Below are 22,782 nucleotides of genomic sequence, written 5' to 3'. Positions count from 1 at the left end.
CTAAGTATACAGAAATGCCTAATGCAACACATGCAAAATGCAACTATAGCAGGCTCGGCTATTCTAAACATGGCGTATGGAATGCTACAACTATCATGTATTCAACTTGGAATTGAAAATACAATGCAGTTAGTATGATGCGCCGAGCCCGATGCATGCAAAACAGATGGATGAATGCAAACATGCTATCATACTGTATGCTAATTTAAACATGCCCTAATCTAACCATCATAAGCGGATAAATAAAAGGGAGAAAGACATGGGGTTGGAAGACATACATCACACTCACGCACACTTATTACAGTTGCGCCCTCACTCGGAGGGTCCGAATAAATAATACAGTCTAAATATTACAGTCCCGAATAAAAGAATATTACAGATTTCTAATTAATTAATGAATTAACTAAGAAAGCATATAAAACTGGCGTGCGAGCCAGGGACTGTCTTGCTTCTGATGGATGATGCATGTCCGTGTTGTCTTGCGCGGAAATCCACCGGAATGCCCCAATTAGCCTCTGTTTACACCTGTTCTTGAAATGCGTGCTGAGCCCAGAAAAATTGCTGATCCTTCGTTTTGCTGCAACAGAGAGCAGGAAAGGGGCATAGCAATGTATCTGCACAGATATATGCATGTCTCGATCCTCGTGCCACCAATCACGCATACCGAGGCATGATGGCCGAGGAATCGAAATGCACAACTCAATATAGGATGAATGCACATGAAACTACAGCTAAAACCTAACTCCATCATGGGTAATCCGGAGTGTCGGTGACTGGGGAATTGAGACACATTCCGTCACTCGGTGTACGAAATGTACCTCGTTTCCCGTGCCCGGGCTAATTCCTATTCCGGACATGATGCAATATGCATGATATGCATGAAATGCAACTAATATACAATCCTAACATACATAATGCTATGGAATGATAGGCCTCGAAATACGTGCACTCGGGCACGCAAACCGAGAAAATGACAGAATGCAATGAAAATGAGATGCCTCGAAGTACGTGCACACGGGCACGCAAACTGAGGCGATGACAGAATGATGAAAATGAGATGCCTCGAAGTACGTGCACACGGGCACGCAAACTGAGGCGATGACAGATACAATGAAAATGAGATGCCTCGAAGTACGTGCACACGGGCACGCAAACCGAGGCGATGACAGATACAATGAAAATGAGATGCCTCGAAGTACGTGCACACGGGCACGCAAACCGAGGCGATGACAGATACAATGACAATGACATGGAAATGACAAATGGGCTTATACCAACATGAGTGAGCCTCAGCCACACTCACATCGGATGCCGTCGGATAAAAATGGAGTGCCTCGAAATGCGTGCACACGGGCACGCAAACCGAGGCGATGCTAAAATGACATGAAAATGACAAATGGGCTTATACCAACATGAGTGAGCCTCAGCCACACTCACATCGGATGCCGTCGGATAAAAATGGAGTGCCTCGAAATGCGTGCACACGGGCACGCAAACCGAGGCGATGCTAAAATGGCATGAAAATGACAAATGGGCTTATACCAACATGAGTGAGCCTCAGCCACACTCACATCGGATGCCGTCGGATAAAAAATGGAGTGCCTCGAAATGCGTGCACACGGGCACGCAAACCGAGGCGATGCTAAAATGACATGAAAATGACAAATGGGCTTATACCAACATGAGTGAGCCTCAGCCACACTCACATCGGATGCCGTCGGATAAAAATGGAGTGCCTCGAAATGCGTGCACACAGGCACGCAAACCGAGGCGATGATGGAATGCGATGAAACATGGCGAAAATGATATGCAAGCATGCTAATGGAATTTCAGCAACAAAATATGGGAAAACAGTCCCGAAATGAAGCGAAATGATATGAAATGTAAGGAAATGTCCCGAAATGCAACATTAGGCACCCGAAATGGCCTATAGCCATGCTAAATATGCACAACATGGACATGCAATGCAAAGACAGAAGCTAGACAGCCCCAAGATAACCACTTTTCCAGTTATAGACATGGCCAAACAGCAAATATAGGTATGGCAAAAATAGCATACAAGAATAGGGGCCAAGATAGGGGTAATGAAGCAAGTGGTATAAGCTAAACCCAAACTGAAAAATTTCCTTCTACAACACTGAAGATGGACCAAAAATATGAACATTTACAGTATATGGCAGCCTCAAAATCAGTATACAAATATGCTAAAAATGGGATGCAAAACAAGGCCCAAAAGGTGCTATAACATGAAGTATATAAAATAATCACCAAACAGGAAAAAAGTGTGAATGAAACATGAATTATAGGCCAAAACAAGGCCACTTTTAGTTCGGACCAAGGTCCAAAAACAGAAGCCAAGAGGGCTATCAACTTATACAAAAATGGGGCCAAATAAGGGATTGAACTACAAGTGATACATGGAGACACCAAACAATGTTGAGCCCTTCTCCAATGTTGAAGACGGGCTCAAAATAAGCCCTATATCAGTTTACAACATGCTCGAAAATAAATTGCTCATGGGCCAAAAATAGCATGCAAATCTATGACATACAAGATGGTCAATGAAGCAAGTGTATTATGCAGGGCTCAAACAGGGTTGAGCCCTTAATGAGAAGTGAAGATGAGCTCAAAATATGGCCCTTTTCAGTTAGGGCCGGAGCTTGAAACAAAAAGCAAGAGGGGCTTAGAAATGGAACAAGATAAAGGGTCAAAAGGGTAAAAGTGTAACTTACCCTTGAAGATTCGAGATTTTGTTGCTTCTTGGGTTGATTTGCAGCTTCTTTAGCCTTCAAGAATCTTCCCTTGCTGCTGGAAATGAGATGGTGGTGGTAGAGCTTGGTGGTGTAAAAGGAATGAAGGTTAAGAAGTTAGGGTTTTTTGGAGAATTGAGAAGGATGACAATGGAGTTTAGGGTTTGTGCTTGGAGAGGAATTTTTCTAACCCTCAAGAAGAAGACCCTCAGCTGGCTATATGGTCAAGAAAGGGGTGTAAAAGGGGGGTGAATTGGAGAGCATAACTCTCTCCCAAAATATCCCCCGGATACAGAAAATATCTGGGGGATATTGCCCAACAGCTGGAAAGGGTACAGTGAGGAGAATACGGCCGGCCTCATACTTTTGCTGGAGGTGGCCGGCCGGCCACACACCCTAGCCGGCCGGCTAGGGGTCAAAAGGGTCAACGAGCTTTTCTGGCCGGCCAGATATTGGGGAGGTAGCCCTATGTGTGTACAACACAACCATGTAATTGAAATTCCAAGAAAGTGGGCCCAAGGGGTTCAACAATGGCTCGGAAAGAGGGGGTCAAAAGGGTCAAGTTGACTTACTGGCCGGCCATGAACTTTTAGGGGCCTCTCAGGTGTGTACATCACAGATATGTGGTTCAAAGTTCAAGAAAAAATGTCCAAGGGGTTCAACATTAGCCCGGAAGAAAGGGGTCAAAAGGGTCAGGTGACCTTAATGGCCGGCCACCAACTTTTAGTGGCCTCCCAGATGTGTAGATCACAGATATGTGGTTGAAAGTTGGCAACACTACCCCTAAGGTATTCAACATTAGCCCGGAAGTTGCAAAAACGGGCGCCGGGAGGCCCCGGAGGAGAGATGACTGGTTGCTGCAACAATTGCTGGCCTCCCACCCTTCAGTGACCTTCCTTGTGATAAAACAGAGGTACCTGCCAAAAATGAACGAAAACCGTTGCAAAACGAACGTTCCGGGGCCAAAACACGCAGTTCGGGGTCCCGAAAATGGGCTGTTAAGCACCGAAAATGGTATTCAACCTCGAAGTGGGTTTCTCAGCCCCCAGTGTCCCTCAAAAGGGAGAAAATAAGATGTATGCCAAAAATCAGAGCAATAGGAGATGGTTAAGCGGTCCCGAACCGAGGCACACGGCCTGACGGCTCCGAAAACCGGGAACCGGACTCCGAAATGGGCAAAATGGCCTACGGCCACCAAATGTAGCCTACGGACATTGAGAAATGGTCTACGAGACCTCTCCCTCCCTTCAGGAAAAGAAACAGAGAAAATCGAGTCTGGTTCGCAAACCGAGACAAGGCACAGAAAAGGGTTCGGAAGTCCGGAGGTAGGGCTTACGGCCGCGACTCTGAAACTTCTGAACGAGCACATTATGCAACATCACCAAGCGCTCAATCGGTGACGTCTGAGTCTTAAGGTTGGTCAAAAATGGGGTGTCTACGGTTGCCCCTCTTTGACAGAACTCGGAAGTCACAAGTGACGGGAGTGAATGTCAAAGCCCCGAGACGACCTATTTTTGACAAGGCCGAAGACTCAGACAAACATACAAGATAGACAGAGATGTGCCCGCAGGCATGCCCGCAGGCAGGGGGCAAAATGCAAATGATATGCAAGAAGCCGAAGGTAACCCAATGATTATGCAAATGCAGCAAGCTGTAATGAAGCAAGTATTCGCAAATAGATGCAACAGTTTTAAGCAAGAATGCAAAGCAACAACTACATTTCATGCAGTTAAGAATGCGGAGGATTATTCAATCTCCGCCTTGTCTCACACGGAGAAGATACGATACCTGCGCGATTCGTCTGGTCACGCCAGCCTCAATTGAACCGTACATACAATATCGTGCCTACAAAAGAGAGAAATTGCAACAAGTACAATATGCTAACAACAAATATTTAACGCGATTCCGAAAGTTTCGACACACGCGGCGTCGGTGAGTGTATGCATCGCAATGCAAGAGTGGAACATGCGCGACAACGCATGCTCAAACACAGAGGTATACAAATAACAAGAAATGTACATGACAATGTGAGTATGCCCATGAGAATGCAAGATATGTGCATGAAAGTACAAAACGAGTATGAATCAGGGTGTTCATTCGTCGTGAAACAACGAGTACGGAAACGCGTGTTTCGGCGAAGGTAACTCGATCACGGCCTCCGATCTGCTTCTTTGAAAGGTTACAACTCATTCAAAAAGGATACACTTTGATTTTGATGAATGATGATAAGACACATGTCAGAACTTGAAACCGAAGTCCCGACGGAGCAATTTCGCGACCGGAAGTGTACTTTTCTTGAACTTTTTCAGGTCCCGGGAACTCCGATCTTCCTCAACATTTGCAGAGAGCTAGGTGAGAATGTGGGGAGCATGGCCGGCCACTTATCTTCCCAAGGGGGGGTGTCCAACCGGTTTCCACAAAAGCTAATGGCTGGCCGGCCATTTCTGCAAAAAGCAGATGGCTGGCCAGCTAGAAATAGGGGCCGGCCGGCCATGCCCTTTTCCCGGGGGCATTTTGGTCTTTTTGCCTCCTTTTTGATGCTCTTTCAAACCAAGGCTTGAGGCCTATAAATGGCAGCCGAACCTCACTTCATTTCTTGCCTCTTTCAACACTTTTCTCTCCAGTTTTGAGTTTTACGCGCGTTTTCCAACGCCTCGCGCAAATTGTTTTCGTAAAAACACTTAGTTTTAAACACTTTGGAGCGATTAAATTCCGGCTTCGGAGCTTCTCTTTGCATTTTCACCACTTGAGGTAAGTTCATCTTAATATTTAGAATATTTTCTCGGGAGTTGACTTTTGTTGACTTTTTTATTTCCCGAGAGTTGACTTTTGTTGACTTTTTCTAATTTTGCTCATTTTGCTCATTTTTGCTTCCCTTTTGCAGATTCTTGAACATGGCGGGCAATTCTTCCCACGGTGGAGGCTTTTCAGGTGCCGGTGATGACTTCGATCCCATGACCTTACCCCCGAGGACTCGCCCTTTCATTCCCGGGAGGTACCGTCCGGCAGCGCACGTCCTCCCTCGTGCCGTTTTCCGTCATTTTACCAGTTTTGACGAGAGAGCACCCACGGATCTGCTTCTCAGAGAACCGGAGCAGCATCTCTCTCACGAGGCCCGAGAGGTATTTACCTCATCTTCTGTATTTTACATTTCGCACCCCCGCCATGCTTAAACATTTAGCTTGTGACATAGTACTTTCCTTACATCTTTGAACATGTAGTTTCAACATTCAAATTTCTGAACACTCGGTTCATTAATTAATTGCGAACACACAGCCCACATTAGAACACACAGCTCAAACACTGATTTGTCGAACACACAGCCCGAATTTCGAAAGTGAACACACAGCCCACATTTTAAATTTTCTGAACACGCAGCCCAGGTAGATAGTGAACACGCAGCCCACAAATAAATAAAAATTGAACACGCAGCCCAAATTCGAAAGTGAACACACAGCCCACATTTTAAATTTTCTGAACACGCAGCCCAGATAGATAGTGAACACGCAGCCCACAGTTTAACTGAAAGTTGAACACGCAGCCCAAATTTCAAATTTTCTGAACACGCAGCCCAGGTAGATAGTGAACACGCAGCCCACAAGTTAACTGAAAGTTGAACACGCAGCCCAAAATTCAAATTTTCTGAACACGCAGCCCAGGTAGATAGTGAACACGCAGCCCACAAGTTAACTGAAAGTTGAACACGCAGCCCAAATTTCAAATTTTTCTGAACACGCAGCCCAGGTAGATAGTGAACACGCAGCCCACAAATAACTGAAAATTGAACACGCAGCCCAAAATTCAAAATTTTCTGAACACGCAGCCCAGGTAGATAGTGAACACGCAGCCCACAAATTAACTGAAAGTTGAACACGCAGCCCAAATTTCAAATTTTCTGAACACGCAGCCCAGGTAGATAGTGAACACGCAGCCCACAAGTTAACTGAAAGTTGAACACGCAGCCCAAATTTCAAATTTTTCTGAACACGCAGCCCAGGTAGATAGTGAACATGCAGCCCACAAATTAACTGAAAGTTGAACACGCAGCCCAAATTTCAAATTTTTCTGAACACGCAGCCCAGGTAGATAGTGAACACGCAGCCCACAAATAACTGAAAATTGAACACGCAGCCCAAAATTCAAAATTTTCTGAACACGCAGCCCAGGTAGATAGTGAACACGCAGCCCACAAATTAACTGAAAGTTGAACACGCAGCCCAAAATTCAAAATTTTCCTGAACACGCAGCCTAGGTAGATAGAATTTGCATGTAGCTTATTTTACTTCATCGGCACACAGCCCATTTCATCTTATTGGCACACAGCCCATTTATTTCATTATTGACACATATATTCATTCTGAATGCAGGGTGGTTCCCGCAGTGTGCGAGGATATGGTTCCACCATGGCGCGGGATTGGTATGCTGAGCTCCCGGAGGGCGTCAGAGACTTAGTAGACTTGGCGGGGTTTGGCCCCTTCTGTGTCGGGTTGTCACGCTGTCCTGCCAGGAGGACCTTGATGGCAGCTCTGGTAGAGAGATGGTGGGACACCACCAATTCCTTTCATTTCTCTGCTACCGGGGACATGACCATGACCCCTTTTGACTTTGCTGTATTGACCGGCCTTGATGTCGGAGGTTGGCCCATCCCCTATGATGAGGATATGGGCGAGTGGGAGGCCGCCTGGATGTATTTGTTGGGGGCTCGCCCACCTGTTGATAGGGTTTCAGGGAGAGTCAGATACACTTGGTTCTCTTCCCATTTTCGGCGGGCTGAGATGGTGCCCGAGACTCCCGAGGAGACAGAGCAGTATGCCCGTGGTTTCCTGATGTTCCTCTTCGGGACTACCTTGTTCGCCGACAGAGGGAACACCATTGGGCTATACCTGTTGAGCGCTCTGGTTGACCTATCACAGGTCAGTAGATATGATTGGGGTGGCGTTGGCCTGGCTACCCTCTACTTTTACATGAGCGCGACCTCCCGCGGGCGGGGCGATTTGCTTGGTGGCTACTGGAGAGCTTGGGAGGTATTTTCTGTCCCCTCGATTTACATTTCTGCTCTTCATTACTTGTACATTGCACACACAGCGCACTTTTACAGTCTGCATTTTGCTCTCAGCATTTCGTACTTATATTCTGCACTGTTTTTCTCAGCTATGGGCTTATGTATACTTCCCATCGTTAGCCCCAGAGCTGGAGGTGGTGGGGATTCCCGTGACCCCATATTCATTGATATTTGAGGGCCCGCACCGGGCGAGGCCTCGAGAGACCCTGGTTCGCCTGCGACAGTACTTCGACACTGTGCGACACTCAGAGGTACTTCAGAACTTTCAGTTCTTTTCATTTTCATCTTTGACTTGCTCTGTATATTCTTGATTTCTGATTGGTTTATGCATTTATCATCCGCAGATTACTTGGCAGCCTTGGGCACCCTTGGGTGATGATCTCCTACTTCAGTATACCGGAGCGTCAGGCATCTCCCGGTATAGGGTCCTGCTCGAAGGGCCAGTTGGCAGAGTCTGGTTCCTGGGGGAGCGCTTTCTGCGCCAGGTACGGGGGTATCTTTCTCAGGATGTTCCCGCGGTACCTCCAGCTAGTATGCGGACTGCCGACAGGCTCTCTTTCTCAGAGGTAGTCGGCGCCATGCTGGGCAGCGATGCTTTGCTATATGTTGCGGAGGGGGACTACGCCACCTATCGTCACATATATTTGATGCCTCCTTTGACAGAAGCTCGTATCCCGATGATGAGACCTGCCGGTATGTCATCCTCGGACCAGGCTCAGGCTCGAGCTACAGACATCCCTTCTTCTAGCAGGGCTGGCACATCTAGAGGTGGGAGTAGACCGTTTCCTCCGACTCCGTCGATTCATCCTCATCTCGGATGGCCAGATATGCCTACTGAGTTGATGGCGTGGCAGTATGGAACTAGCTCTCCGATTCCGATTCCACTAGAGCCTCCGATGCCCAGTGATCGATATGCCATTGATCCGGACTCACCGCCGGTATGCTCCACTTTTGTCATTCATCATTCAGATGTTTAGACACTCTTCTGTTTACTGATGATTATGAGCTCATTTTTGCAGCCATCGCGAGGGTACATAGAGGAGGTGGTTGGGCTGGTGGCCACACTCGAGGGCATGGTCCTGCGCAGGGAGGCACAGTTGTCCGTCGCAGGCATTCAGGTACCCTTCAGTTTTCTGGCATTTATCATACTTTTGATGACATGCTGATTTCCACTGCATCGATTGACTATTTGTGTAGAGCACATCTGACACACACCCCATTTGTACACTGTATTTACATGCACCCACTTCATGTAGCTTTTGCTTGTATCTGCGTCTGATGTACATATTTGGACTGATGCATTTGAATTGAACTCTTTGTTTTCAGATGCCTTCATGGTCCGGTCAGCCGCAGACTAGGCCACCTGGGCCTCATTGGGGAGCTGGGCCATCTGGGCCTTATCAGGGAGCTGGGCCATCCGGGCCTACCCGTGGAGCCGGGCCATCTAGGCCTTATCGAGGAGCTCGAGGAGGGCCTGTCCACAGACGCAGCGCCCACGTTGTGGAGGTGGAGCCTGATGAGGAGGAGGAGGATGCTGAGGATGAGGAGGAGGCCACCGATCGTCAGTTCGAGACATCTGTCGAGGAGGGGGGCTCCGGTTTTGGCTCGGGGAACAGAGGCGAGGCTGAGGAGAATCCTGAGGATGACAGCTCCGACTCTGATGGTGGTGTGGAGGTTGTCCCACAAAAGACGACCAGGCGTGCTTCTCGTTCCCGTTCCCGAGGATTTTGATGCTGCTATTTCCTACTTTATTTTTCTTTTTGCTAGTAGTTTGTAGCACTTTGCACATTGTTAGGCAGTTTTATTTTTGTAAAACTTGTACCTTTATTTGTTGTAAAGCATGATGAAATGAAATAGCTTTTGGAAAGGTGTTTGTATTTTGAACTTTTAGCATCGTATCGCATCATTTACTTTGCACAAAAAAGAAATTGAATGGTAATGCGCATTGTGTAATCACCAAGTCAGGTAGTGAACCGACGCAACAAACTAAACAACTCAACTTCCTAAGATATAACAGAATCTTTAGCAAGTTTACAACTCGATAAGCAAAAAGCAATAACGGAAATAAACAAGACTTTAACAAAAATTGCTTAAACAGAGAGCAATGACTCGAATACAAAACACGTCCGCTCGACGGACAACTCAATAAGCAAAATGCAACAACTCGATAAGCAAAACTCAACAACCACAAAGTGTACTTCTGACGATCTGGGCATCGGAACGCGTCCGAAACGGAGGGAGATAAAGGCCTTTGGTTTCCCCGTTGCATGGAAATGTTTGGAACTCTCCCTGAAAGGGTAAAACTGGGCCAAGAAGATACACTGTAGCATTGCCAACCATCCCTGGGAGCCGGCCGGCCATTTCTGTGGAGAGAGGTAGCTGGCCAGCCATTTCTGCAAAAAGTAAATGGCTGGCCAACCAGAAAAAGTAGCTGGCCGGCCATTCAGTCCTGCAGCCGCCAGATTTTCGACACGTGTCCGCGTGAATAGTGTTTTTCCTTCTATAAAAGCCTCAACTCCGGGAACATTCATTTCATCTTAGTTTTAGACAAAGATGGAGGCGTTTCTTGCAGAAAATGTCACATCTTGGATTTCTTCTTTAGATGGCTCGGAAAAATTGAATTTCCGGGGTTTCGGCTTGAATGCACTATTCACGCTGAGCCGTACTCCGCTACAGCTTCCTTTTCTCCGTGCCGCGGCAAGGTTCTGGAATCCAGTGACGCATGTTTTTAGCTTTGGCGGCCAAGAAATGTGTCCCACTTTCGAAGATTTTCAGGTTTTGATGGAGTCTGAGTGCTTTGAATTGATCTTGCCTCAGCTCCGTTTTGGTCACGCCCAGGCTTTAGGGCGGATGTGTGGGCTCACGGCGCATGACGCTCGATCTCTGATTTGCAGTGGGGAACTGGACATCCTCGGCTTGATCCATCGTTTTTCCGACGCTGGTGACCGCAGCAATCATTATTGGCAGGGCTTCCGGCAATACGCCCTCTGCTTATGTTTGTTGTCTCACTTTCTGCTTTCCTCGGGCTTCGGCGGGGCTAGCATTCGCCTGATTGAAGTCGCTCAAGGTTTGAGAGAAGGAAAGAGCTGTATTGCCATGACCTTGGCCGAGACGTTGATGGGTTTAGATGCTTTCCATTGCCGGGAAACAACCAGATTTGCTGGGAGTCCACTACTGTTGCAGGTAATGTTTCCCACCCGACCTCACATATATATTTGCTCACATCACTCGACCTTCAGGCTCGGTTTTTCTCACAAAACCCTTGTCTCACTTTTCTCTCATCGTACATCTTTCTATTCTTTAATCTCTCATTTTTTCATCCCTCCCCCCAGGTATGGTTAATGGATAAGTTGCAGGTTGTGGACTCTTGCCCAGCTTATTCAGCTCGAGGCTACTTCTTTCGGCAGCGCCTTGTCAATGCTCCTAACGAAAGGTGGTGGTTCGATTGGATGTGCAATTTGTCCGCAGACGGCATTGCTTGGCGTTGTCCTTGGCTCAACCTCCCGGCAATGAGCTATAGTATGTCCCGGCTGATTGGGATCCAATTGGTTGGTCTAACCCACTGCGTATTCTATTTTCCGTTCCGGTTCCTGCGTCAGTTTGGCCATGATCAGACCTGCCCACCGGAGGGGATTGAGTACCCAGCCGCTTTCCCGATCCGGGGTGCACAGCTTGCCCGATATGCCACGGCATGGAGGACTAGAGAGCTTCTGGCCCCTGCTTCGACTTTCAGTTGCACTTTGTCCGATGAGTGCTTGGATTGGCTTAATGAGGAGGCGCAGGTTGGGCCCAGCTTGGCATCAGATGCTCCGTCCAGCTCTGGGAGGGGACACAGAGATACTTGATTCAACTATGCCCCAAATTTATTGCTTATTTAGCATTTTCAAGTTTTCTTTATGAATGTACTAAAATAAGCAACCTCGATTGTAATGCAAGAGCAGGAGAACTCTATTTTGAAATCAATGAAATTGAAAGTTATGGTACTGAAAATTTTCTGCTTTTGGTCCAAAAATGGCCTAAGTCGTAAAAAGATTGATTTGAACAAAGTCAACTTTTATTAAAACTTTTCAAAACTATTTTCGATGTGGATCAGAACTGGACATGCCGAAAATCTGTCACTGAGATGCACAACCCCAGATCCCTGCAACTGGAAAGTTGCCCCTAGTCTGAAGAACAAAGCGGCACTTCAAAGCAACGGAAAGTTGCTCCTTGTCTGAGTAACTTTGCACCGTCGCGGCAACGGAAAGTTGCCCCTAGTTTGAACAGCACTGTACCGGAGATCATGATAAATGCTGATGGATAAAGATGACTGAGATGATTACCATGGACAGAGTTGATCGGGGAAGAGTTTATGGCTGAACTTCGAGGCGAAGTTGCCTACGTATCCCGAAGATGGGAATCAAGCCTTACGTAGTTCAGGCTCGGGTTCACTCGAGTATTTTCACTCTCCTTTTGCGCTCTAACTTTTGCCAAGGCCGCCCTTTGCGGGTTTTCAACCTTGCGAGCTCAGTTTTTATATTTTCTAATTTTTTTGTGCTCTGAATTTTGCCTAGGTCGCCCTTTCGGGTTTTCGGCCTAGCGAGCCTCTCAAGGATAGTATTTCTTCAACTTGTCCATATTGATCGGTTGTGAGAACTCCAAGCCATCTAGGTCCATCAGAACCACAGCTCCACCTGACCAGATAGCTTTGATGATGTAAGGACCAGTCCAATTGGGTCTGAACTTGCCCCTTGGGTCGTGGATGGGAGCTCGGTTGTCTTTGAGCACCAAATCTCCTTCTTTCAGATTCCTAGACTTAACCTTCTTGTTGAAAGCCCGGGCAATTCTGCGTTGATAGCCTTGGATGTGGTACAGTGCTTTCAGTCTTCTTTCATCAAAGAGCATGAGTTCTTCGAATCTGCTTTGCTGCCAATCTGTTTCGGCTATCTGGCATTCAGCCAATACTCGTAATGATGGGACCTCAATCTCAATGGGTAGAACAGCCTCCATTCCATAGACCAATGAATATGGAGTTGCTCCAGTAAAAGTTCTGATTGAAGTCCTGTAGCCCCACAAAGCAAATGGCAGCTTGTCTGGCCAATCTCGATAGGTTTCCACCATCTTCTGTAGTATATGCTTGATATTCTTGTTGGCGGCCTCAACCGCTCCGTTGGTCTGTGGCCTGTATGTAGATGACTTATGAAAAGCCACATTGTATTTCTCCAACAAGTCTATCACTTCTTTCTTGAAGTGGGAACCATTATCTGAAATTATTTCGTTTGGCACCCCGTAGCGACAGATGATGTTGTTCCTGATGAACTTTGCGACATGCGACGCCTTCAACACTGCGTATGATTGGGCCTCGACCCACTTTGTAAAATAATCTATCGCTACTAGGATAAACTCATGCCCGTTTGACCCCTTCGGGGTAACAGCTCCGATCACATCAATTCCCCAGACTGAAAAAGGCCATGGCGAAGTCATGTTGTACAGCTTTGACGGCGGGATGTTCATGCGATTTGCATGGATTTGACATTTGTGGCATCGCCGAACAAAACCAATGCAATCCTCCTCCATGGTTGACCAGTAGTAGCCCTGTCTGAGGATCTTTCTGGCCAGCATTACTCCATTCATGTGTGCACCGCACTCCCCCCCATGGATGGCTTCCATCAGGCATTTTGACTCTTCAGCTTCTACACAGAGCTTATGCATTCCCAGATGACCCCTTTTGTACAAATTTCCCCCGCAGATAACGAATTGAGCAGCCATTCTTCTGACAGCCCTCTTATCCTTAGCATTTGCCCCTAGTGGATATGTCTCCTTTTCCAAGAAGTTCCAGATGTCGTAGTACCAGGGGTTGCCGTCTTGAACCTCATCTATGGCGGAAATCGACTCGTATGCTGGCGCAAACTTCTGATCAATAATGACTGGACGCATCCGGACTCCGGACGGGATGTCTATCATAGAAGATAGAGTTGCTAATGAATCTGCAAACCTGTTGTTCTCTCTTACGAGGTGGGTGAAATTTAGCTTCTCAAACCGAGGAATTAACAGATCCAAGGTTTGGTGGTAGGTTATCATCCTTTCCTCCTTGACCTTCCAATCTCCTTTTGCTTGAGACACAACAAGGTTCGAGTCCCCAATGACGTCCACTCGTCTTGCCCCTAGTTCCAGGGCTGCTTCCAGGCCAGCAATACATGCCTCATACTCTGCTTCATTGTTGGAAACTTTGAACCGGAGCTTGAATGCTAAAGGGATACGGGAATCATCAGGCGCTATCAGCAACACCCCTATCCCATACCCATACTGGTTTGACGCTCCGTCAAAGTACATTGTCCAAGTTTCATCTTCGACGTGCAGAATGGCTTCATCTGGGAATAGATACTCAAACGCTTCATCCCCCTCAACCGGGTGGTCGGCAAGGAACTCCGCTACCGCTCTGCCTTTTACTGACTTGCGCGTTACATACTTCAAATCAAATTCGGAGAGCAACAGCAGCCAGCGAGCCAGCCTACCCGTAAGTGCTGGTTTCTCGAAGAGATATTTGATAGGATCCAAACGCGAAACCAACATTACTGAGTGGGCTAACAGGTAGTGCCGCAGCTTCCTGGTTGCCCATACCAAGGCCAAACAAGCCTTCTCCAGCGGCGTATAGCGGGTCTCGTAATCTAGCATCTTTTTGCTCAGATAGTAGATGGCTCTTTCCACTTTGTCTTCTGACTCCTGCGCGAGCATGCAGCCCATGGTAGTCTCAGTTACCGAAAGGTACAGTATCAACGGTCTCCCCGGCTCTGGCGGTGACAACACGGGTGGGTTCTGTAGATACTCCTTGATCTACTCAAAAGCTACTTGACATCGGTCGTCCCACTGGAATTTCTTTCCTTTCTTCAGGAGACCAAAAAGTGGTTCACAAGTCAAGGTTAATTTAGAAATAAACCGTCTTATGAATTGCACTTTACCCAGAAAGCCTCGCACCTCCTTTTCAGTCCTTGGTGGTGGCATTTCTAAGATGGCCTTGATTTTGGAAGGGTCGACCTCAATGCCCCTTTGTGTGATCAGAAACCCTAGCATCTTCCCTGCTGTAACACCAAACGTGCATTTCTGGGGATTCAGTCGCAGCCGAAACTCTTTGATCCGTTGAAAGAATTTTTGTAAGGCGGTGTAGTGGCCCTCTCTATCTTTGGACTTGACAATCATGTCGTCCACATACACCTCGACCTCCTTATGGATCATATCATGCAATATTGTAGTCGCTGCCCGTTGATACGTAGCTCCAGCATTTTTCAACCCGAATGGCATCACTCTATAACAATATGTCCCCCACGGGGTAGTGAACGCAGTCTTCTCCCGGTCTTCGGGTGCCATCACTATCTGATTATAGCCTGAGAAACCATCCATAAACGAAAGCAAGGCGTGTCCTGCCGTGAAATCCACCAATTCGTCGATGTGCGGCAAGGGGAAGTCGTCCTTCGGACTGGCCCTGTTCAAATCTCTGAAGTCTACACAGACCCGAATCCTGCCGTCCTTCTTTGGCACCGGAACTATGTTGGCCAACCAAGTTGGATATTCAGATACTAGCAGGAATCCTGCGTCAATTTGCTTGGTGACCTCTTCCTTAATCTTGAGGGCCCAGTCCGGGCGAATCCTTCTGAGCTTCTGTTTGACAGGACGGGCCTCTGGATCAAGAGGGATCCGGTGCTGTACAATCTCAGGATCGATTCCAGGCATGTCTTCATAGGACCACGCGAAAACATCTTTGAAATCTTTTAATAAAGCGACTAAGCGCTCGCGCTCCTCTGAAGACAACGTGGACCCGATCTGGACCAGCCGCGGGTCCTTCTCAGTACCAACATTCACAGTAGTGATTTCATCCATTAAAGGTTTAACAAATCTTTCCTGCTCTTGATTGATTAATCGTTGCAAAACTGGGGGAATTTCTTCCTCGCTATTTTCATCAAAATTTTGAAAATCCTGATTTAAGCAATAAATCAAAGGCACAGAAAAAAACTCAGAAACCACATCCGTATCATTCTCATTAAATACTTCCAAGCCGTCAGATTCCTCTGTTACAACAGACTCAAACGAAAATGAAAAAGACGACCTAGACAGGACTGTGGCATCTGGGTTATCAACCCCAAGAATACCGGACTCAGACTCAGCCGAGCTGGAATCTGATTCCGACGCAGAAGATTCGGTAGAATCAGATTCCGGCTCGCTACCTGACCCGGAACTACTAGATAAAAAGCCTTCTTCATACTGCCAGATGAGAGAAGGTGCGATAGATGCATCTAAGATCGGCGCTGGAAAGCCCGCAGCTATTTCATCTCCAATCACAGAAACCGAAGAGTTATCCCCCAAGCACTCTTGGTCGATCGGAGGATCTGATAGTAGACTTGCCAGTGCTACCCCCATTTCCAGCTCTGTACTCTCAGGATCCACTGTTTCACATTGCTCAACCTCAGTTGGTGGGTCTGTCTGCGCTTCGGCAACATCATCCCCAGATAATTGTATGTCGAAGAAGATTTCAAAACCAGGCACGCGCTTCCCCTCCGCGTTTTGCCATGGCTCCGGGAAGCCACAGAATGGAAAATCTTCCCCCTCCCGGACGAAACGTCCGTTTAGGGTACCCCAGATGGGCCTGTGTATTAAGTCAAATGGCTTCCCAACCCTCTTTGCCTTGGCTCTTCCGGCCATTTCTTTTCCTTTCCTCAACCAGTCCTCTTTGGTGGGCAGATAACCCAGTCCAAAGGTGTGAGGGTTGTGTGGCACTTCGGCCAACATTTAGACGCCTTTCCGGCCACTTCTCCCTAATCCCATTCCAGGGGTATGTTTTAGCTTGTTCATGAGGAAGATAGATTGTGCGCTGACATACATGCCCTCATTCGCAGCCATGACATTCTGCACCACTTGAGCCTCGGCCAAAGTGAACCCCGACAAAAACACATCCTCCGTGCCGTGCTCGATCTCCAAGACAGGTGTAGACACTTCCGGCGGCGGATGGATTGATGAATTCCCAAAAACGATCGCTACCCCTTTCCCGTGAGGGTATTTCAGCATTTGATGTAGGGTGGAAGAGACTGCTTTGACCTGGTGCAACCACGGTCGCCCCAATAGTAAGTTAAAGGTTCCAGGAACGTCCAGGATATGAAATTCGATGTTGTGTTGTCCTGGACCAACCTTAGTTTGAATTTTAACAGTCCCCATCACTTCTCTGCTGGTATTGTCATATGCCCTGATCACTTGGGTGGTTGGGATGAAGTCCGCGGGTTTTAACCCGATTGCATATGCCGTTCTGGTCGGGCAGACATTAATCGCAGACCCGGTATCAACAAGCACCACCGGTATCCACTTATCCCTACATTCCACAGAAATATAGAGCGGTTTGTTATGGTTTGTGCCCTCAGGCGGTAGCTCCTTGTCCGAAAAGGTTAATGCCGGGGAACCTCCTCCCGGAAAAACCAGCCCAACCAGCTGTTCAGGCGTGGTGTCTATGGAAAGTTTCGACTTGTCCATGGCAGATAGGACAGCTTCTCTGTGCACTCGTGATGCCATTAGCAGCCCCCAGATGGAGATGTCTGCTTGTATCTTCTTTAACTGTTTCAACACAGCCTCGTCTTCGATCTGCTTCTCCTTCTGTCTCTCCGCTTCTCTGTCTTTCCTGGATGCCTCGGGTTGGTCCAGGTGTGGGGGTTTGAAGTACCGCCCACTTCTTGTCATGTGGTCCACTTCATCTAGATACCAAGTATCATCCGGCTGGCCATTTCCCCAGTCTTCATCGGTGTGGGCAAGACACAAGTCGTCATCTTCCCACCACATTCCGCTGGTAGCCAACAAACATCTGTCCGGCTCCAGTCTATTCGCACTCTCAGTGCTCTCTGTCCAAATGCTCGCAGCATTGTCTGTCTTTGTGCACATAGCACTTTCGGTCCCCTCAGGGCCCTTCGCCTTTCTGGCTCTCTCAGTTTCCTCGAACTTTCCTTGTTCCAACTGCGTCAGTACAGCTGTTTGTTCAATAGTTCCCACATCCGTAATGCCCATGTCCTGAGCGGAATTCTTAACACCGGCGCTCTCCGGCGATACAACTTGATTTTCGGCCGTTCCGGCCACAACTGATATTTCTGCCCCTGCCGGGCTCTGTTCTGGTTGGGCTTCCCCCACTGCATTTGGTTGATCTTCAAGCCATCCAGTGGCCTCCTCTGATCCCTCATAATCATTCCAGTTAATGGACGCATCCTCCAGCTCCTGATCATCGAGAAATTGCAAGTTAGCAAAGTCCTCCTCTACGGTTGTCGGCTCATCTGCCCATAGCCCAGATCCATCCCCTCGGATCATGCATAGTTCTTCTGTCTTGGGAAATTCCACACTTAGCCCAATTCGGCTCGTTGATAGGATGTACTTGCTTGGATCATAAGCTCCCTCAGCAAAATTCTGTCCAGTCCCAGATTCAACAGACTCATTCTCTCCTAAAATCTGCCCTGCCCTGTCTTCGACAGTCACCACCACCGGTTCCGGTTGGGTTTTGGAGATGTCCACCATGCACAAAAGGTCAGTGCAATCGGGGAGGAGCACCTCCGGCTTGGGTAGGTGGGTGGGCGTAATATAGATGCTAGGATCGTAAGACACGACCCCAGTCTGGATGAAGTTAATTCTGTTAGGAGGGGGAGGTTGGTTATGTGGTGGGAGAGGGTTGGTTGTGACATTAGGTTTATCAGGAGGCGCGATCACCTGTTTGTCAATAAGATCTTGGACCTCATGACGTAATCTGTAACAACGGTCGGTATCATGACCGTGTTGTTGGTGGTATGCGCAGTACTTTGACGGGTCATAAGAGGGGGGGAGTGGATTTGGTAATGGCTTTGGTTCCAGGGGTTTCAAATGATTTTTCCTGATCAATATCCCCAGAACCTTGGACAGGGGCATGTATAGTTGGGTGAAAGTTCTTTGGCCCCGAGGTTGGAATCGGTTGTTTTGTGAGTTACTTCCGGACGCGCCGGAGAATGGTGTGGCAGTCATGGGCCTTGGAGGGGGAGGGGGAGTGGTGGTGACCATACCAACTTCCGAGGCTCTCGTGTTTGCAGCGCCACTCGGGCCCGCGTTGTTGTTGCGGTTGAAGGTCCTCCTCGATTGTTCTCTGTCCTGGTCAAACAGCCCTTGTTTCATAGCATCTTCTATTTGGACCCCCATATCATGTAAGTCCGCAAAAGTGGGGAAGGGGACTACGATCATTCTTTGCATCAACTTGGGGTGGAGATTGCGTACAATCATCCGAATCTGATCTTTGTCAGTGGGCCTTAGAGTCATCGTTGACGCCTTTGCCCTCCATCGGATCACAAAGTCCGAGAAAGATTCCTTAGGCTCTTGCCTTGTCGTTTCAAGATCACGGGTTGTGATCTCGATTTGAGTGTTGTATGAATATTGCGTGACAAAGGCTTCAGCCATCTCATCCCAATTCTTCTTCACCTCATCTTGCAATCTTGCGTACCAATGGGAGGCCACACCCGACAGGGTTCGGCCGAATAATGAGAGCTTCTGTGGTCGCGTAAGGCCCATTGGCCGCAAGACATCCGCAAACAGTCGGATATGGACCATGGGGTCGCCGGTTCCGTCAAAACGGTCGATTTGTGGCATTTTGAACCTATCGGGGAGTGTTACGGCCTCCTCGGTATATCCATCTCCGATATCCGGCATAGCCTTAGCCCCTTGGGATTTTTTGAAAAGCTTCTCCAGTTTGCTCAATTTCAGAGCTGTTTGATCAACCTCGACCTCGGATGGAGAGTCCGGGTGATTGGATGTGTGGACCTTGGACAGTTGTGGTGGAATCGGGGGCGGGACAGGCCCCGTTGGAAGACTCGTGTCCTCTTGCAGAATTTGGACAGCCGGTACAGTATTCTGGGTGTTAGGAGGGACGTCCTGAATAACAGGAGCCTTCTCTGGTAATGGGGCTCCTGCTGGAGGAGGAATCTGGTGTGAAGCAGATGTTGTACTCTGTTGTTGCAGTCTAGTAATCAGTTCAGCCTGCTGAGTCATAATTTCAGCTTGCTGCTTAGCGAGTTCATCTCGGCGGACGGCATCTTGTTGCATAGCCCGCATGGTTTCCTGCATCTGCCGTATCATATCCTCAACCCCTGTCGGTGCCGTCATATTGTTTCGATTTGTCTGAACTACCGGTAGATCTGTCTCAATGGGGACCTCAATCCAATTGTCCACTGATGAAGGATACCACTGTTCAGGTGCTCTCTGTTCAGATGTACTGCGTTTTCTCTGCTTCCTTCTTGTAGTAGGGGGTAGAGAATGGAACACTGGCTGTCCGTCGATTAGATCCTCAGATCGATGGAGTCGACGACCTCGTGTCCAAGGTGCTTGGGGAATGCCTGTTGGGTTGGAAGCAATCGTGCTAAAACTGACCTAGCAAAAGATAAATAAAGCGAAAAGGAAATAAATAAACAGATAAACGGACAGCATAACAGCTTTAAAATAAAATGCAAGACACACAGTCGGGCATAATCAACACACAGTCAAGAAGCTGAATAAACACTGTCCTCGAACACTGATTATTATCCCTGTATCACTGTTCCCTGAAACAGAATCTGATATCCGCAGATAACTAATCCTCAAATACTGGCTGATGCCCGCAGGCCTGATACCCAAACTTATGTACTGAACTGATGCCCACAGGCTTGATACTGACAATTCTGAACTGATGCCCGCAGGCTTGATACTCAAATTCGTATACTGATCTGATGCCCGTAGGCCTGATGCTGACAATTCTAAACTGATGCCCGCAGGCCTGATGCCCAAACTCATATACTGATACATGCATTCCTGTAGAGACGCACTCTAAAGCACATAACAGATAAGTGAGAGCCAAAACACCCCTATGTTGGGGTAGGGTTTCCCTGTCCTATTTTGTCAGGAGCTAGGGTTTCACTATGCACACAGCGGTTTCAAACAACCTATAAACGGGTAAGCAACCTGTCCTAATTTAGAATGGTCACTATGGATCCGAATATGCACTAGGTCGAATGGTCAAAAAGGGTGCCCCGGTAAAACCGGGGTTTGTGTTCCCATACTGGCAGAGCCCACAACCGGTCAGCCTTATGGTCATGCCTTGACAAGACAAGCCTCCGGCAAACCGTTCAGGAATAGCAGATGGCAAACACGGTGTCCTAGGCGCACCAATGCAAATGCAATGCAAAGAAACACACAAGTGTAGTCAAAAATAGATATCATGAGTTCGAGTCAAGTTCTCTAAATCCCCAGCGGAGTCGCCAGAAACTGTAACAAGCCCGCGGGGGGGCCTCGCTACAGCTCGGACTCTCAATGTTTGTCACGGTTCTTAATCTGAACCAAAGAGTCCAAATCTGGCAAGTCGTTTTGAGAAAACTGATTTTTGAAAAAGTAGTGCCAAACATGGACTGCTTTGCCAGATACAGAGTCGCCACCTAAATATTTTATTTTGGGAAATTTAGGAAACCCTGACTCGGTGCCAAAAGGCCACGTGTCCGTCATCACCAAAGCTGCTTCGGCTCGGGAACTTGGGTACGATTGGGGAAGGTCACTTCGTGAGCACCCCCGCTCGCCCGGTCAAAGACCGGCCTCTACTAACCATGATATCGATTTTTGAAAACATTGTGAGTTCTTAAACCGGTTTATTAGCCTAGGTTACTATGTGATGTACACAGTACATAAGTATAGACCAGGTCGCCTGGATTGGAACAAAACACTTCTTGTTTGTTTTTGAAAATGGTTTGCTACCCGCAGGTAGGCTTGAAAACATTTGGTGACTTATTCCAATTTAAGTAACCCAACCTTCACCCACAGGCATTCAGGCAGTTATATCAGATAAGCACATAGCCTCATGGTAAGTATGCTATCATGGCATTCACTCACACACATGCAAGGATGCTAAAGCATAAAACTCACCGGGTACTCCAAGCCAAAATAGATACTTATTAGAAATCATGCATGAATCCTAAGTATACAGAAATGCCTAATGCAACACATGCAAAATGCAACTATAGCAGGCTCGGCTATTCTAAACATGGCGTATGGAATGCTACAACTATCATGTATTCAACTTGGAATTGAAAATACAATGCAGTTAGTATGATGCGCCGAGCCCGATGCATGCAAAACAGATGGATGAATGCAAACATGCTATCATACTGTATGCTAATTTAAACATGCCCTAATCTAACCATCATAAGCGGATAAATAAAAGGGAGAAAGACATCGGGTTGGAAGACATACATCACACTCACGCACACTTATTACAGTTGCGCCCTCACTCGGAGGGTCCGAATAAATAATACAGTCTAAATATTACAGTCCCGAATAAAAGAATATTACAGATTTCTAATTAATTAATGAATTAACTAAGAAAGCAGATAAAACTGGCGTGCGAGCCAGGGACTGTCTTGCTTCTGATGGATGATGCATGTCCGTGTTGTCTTGCGCGGAAATCCACCGGAATGCCCCAATTAGCCTCTGTTTACACCTGTTCTTGAAATGCGTGCTGAGCCCAGAAAAATTGCTGATCCTTCGTTTTGCTGCAACAGAGAGCAGGAAAGGGGCATAGCAATGTATCTGCACAGATATATGCATGTCTCGATCCTCGTGCCACCAATCACGCATACCGAGGCATGATGGCCGAGGAATCGAAATGCACAACTCAATATAGGATGAATGCACATGAAACTACAGCTAAAACCTAACTCCATCATGGGTAATCCGGAGTGTCGGTGACTGGGGAATTGAGACACATTCCGTCACTCGGAGTACGAAATGTACCTCGTTTCCCGTGCCCGGGCTAATTCCTATTCCGGACATGATGCAATATGCATGATATGCATGAAATGCAACTAATATACAATCCTAACATACATAATGCTATGGAATGATAGGCCTCGAAATACGTGCACTCGGGCACGCAAACCGAGAAAATGACGGAATGCAATGAAAATGAGATGCCTCGAAGTACGTGCACACGGG

At 47.5% G+C, this 22,782-nt stretch overlaps 1 protein-coding gene across 1 annotated transcript in view; it reads left to right on the top strand.

Moving 5' to 3' along the window:
- Positions 1–22,782, top strand: part of LOC145805599 (protein MAINTENANCE OF MERISTEMS-like) — an 88,392-nt gene that overhangs the window by 60,028 nt on the left and 5,582 nt on the right. Inside the window, exons 2-5 of the mRNA XM_082900773.1 lie at positions 7,118–7,483; positions 7,664–7,774; positions 7,902–8,063; positions 8,157–8,715. Of these exons, the coding sequence (XP_082756899.1) occupies positions 7,118–7,483; positions 7,664–7,774; positions 7,902–8,063; positions 8,157–8,715 (1,198 nt within the window). The remainder of the gene's footprint in view (positions 1–7,117; positions 7,484–7,663; positions 7,775–7,901; positions 8,064–8,156; positions 8,716–22,782) is intronic.

Source organism: Camellia sinensis, chromosome 1, assembly GCF_055761805.1.
Source record: "Camellia sinensis isolate YWXY chromosome 1, ASM5576180v1, whole genome shotgun sequence".
In the NCBI taxonomy this organism is placed as follows: Eukaryota; Viridiplantae; Streptophyta; class Magnoliopsida; order Ericales; family Theaceae; genus Camellia; species Camellia sinensis.
Note: the sequence above shows the minus strand (reverse complement) of the source record. Positions and strands in the feature narration are given on the sequence as shown.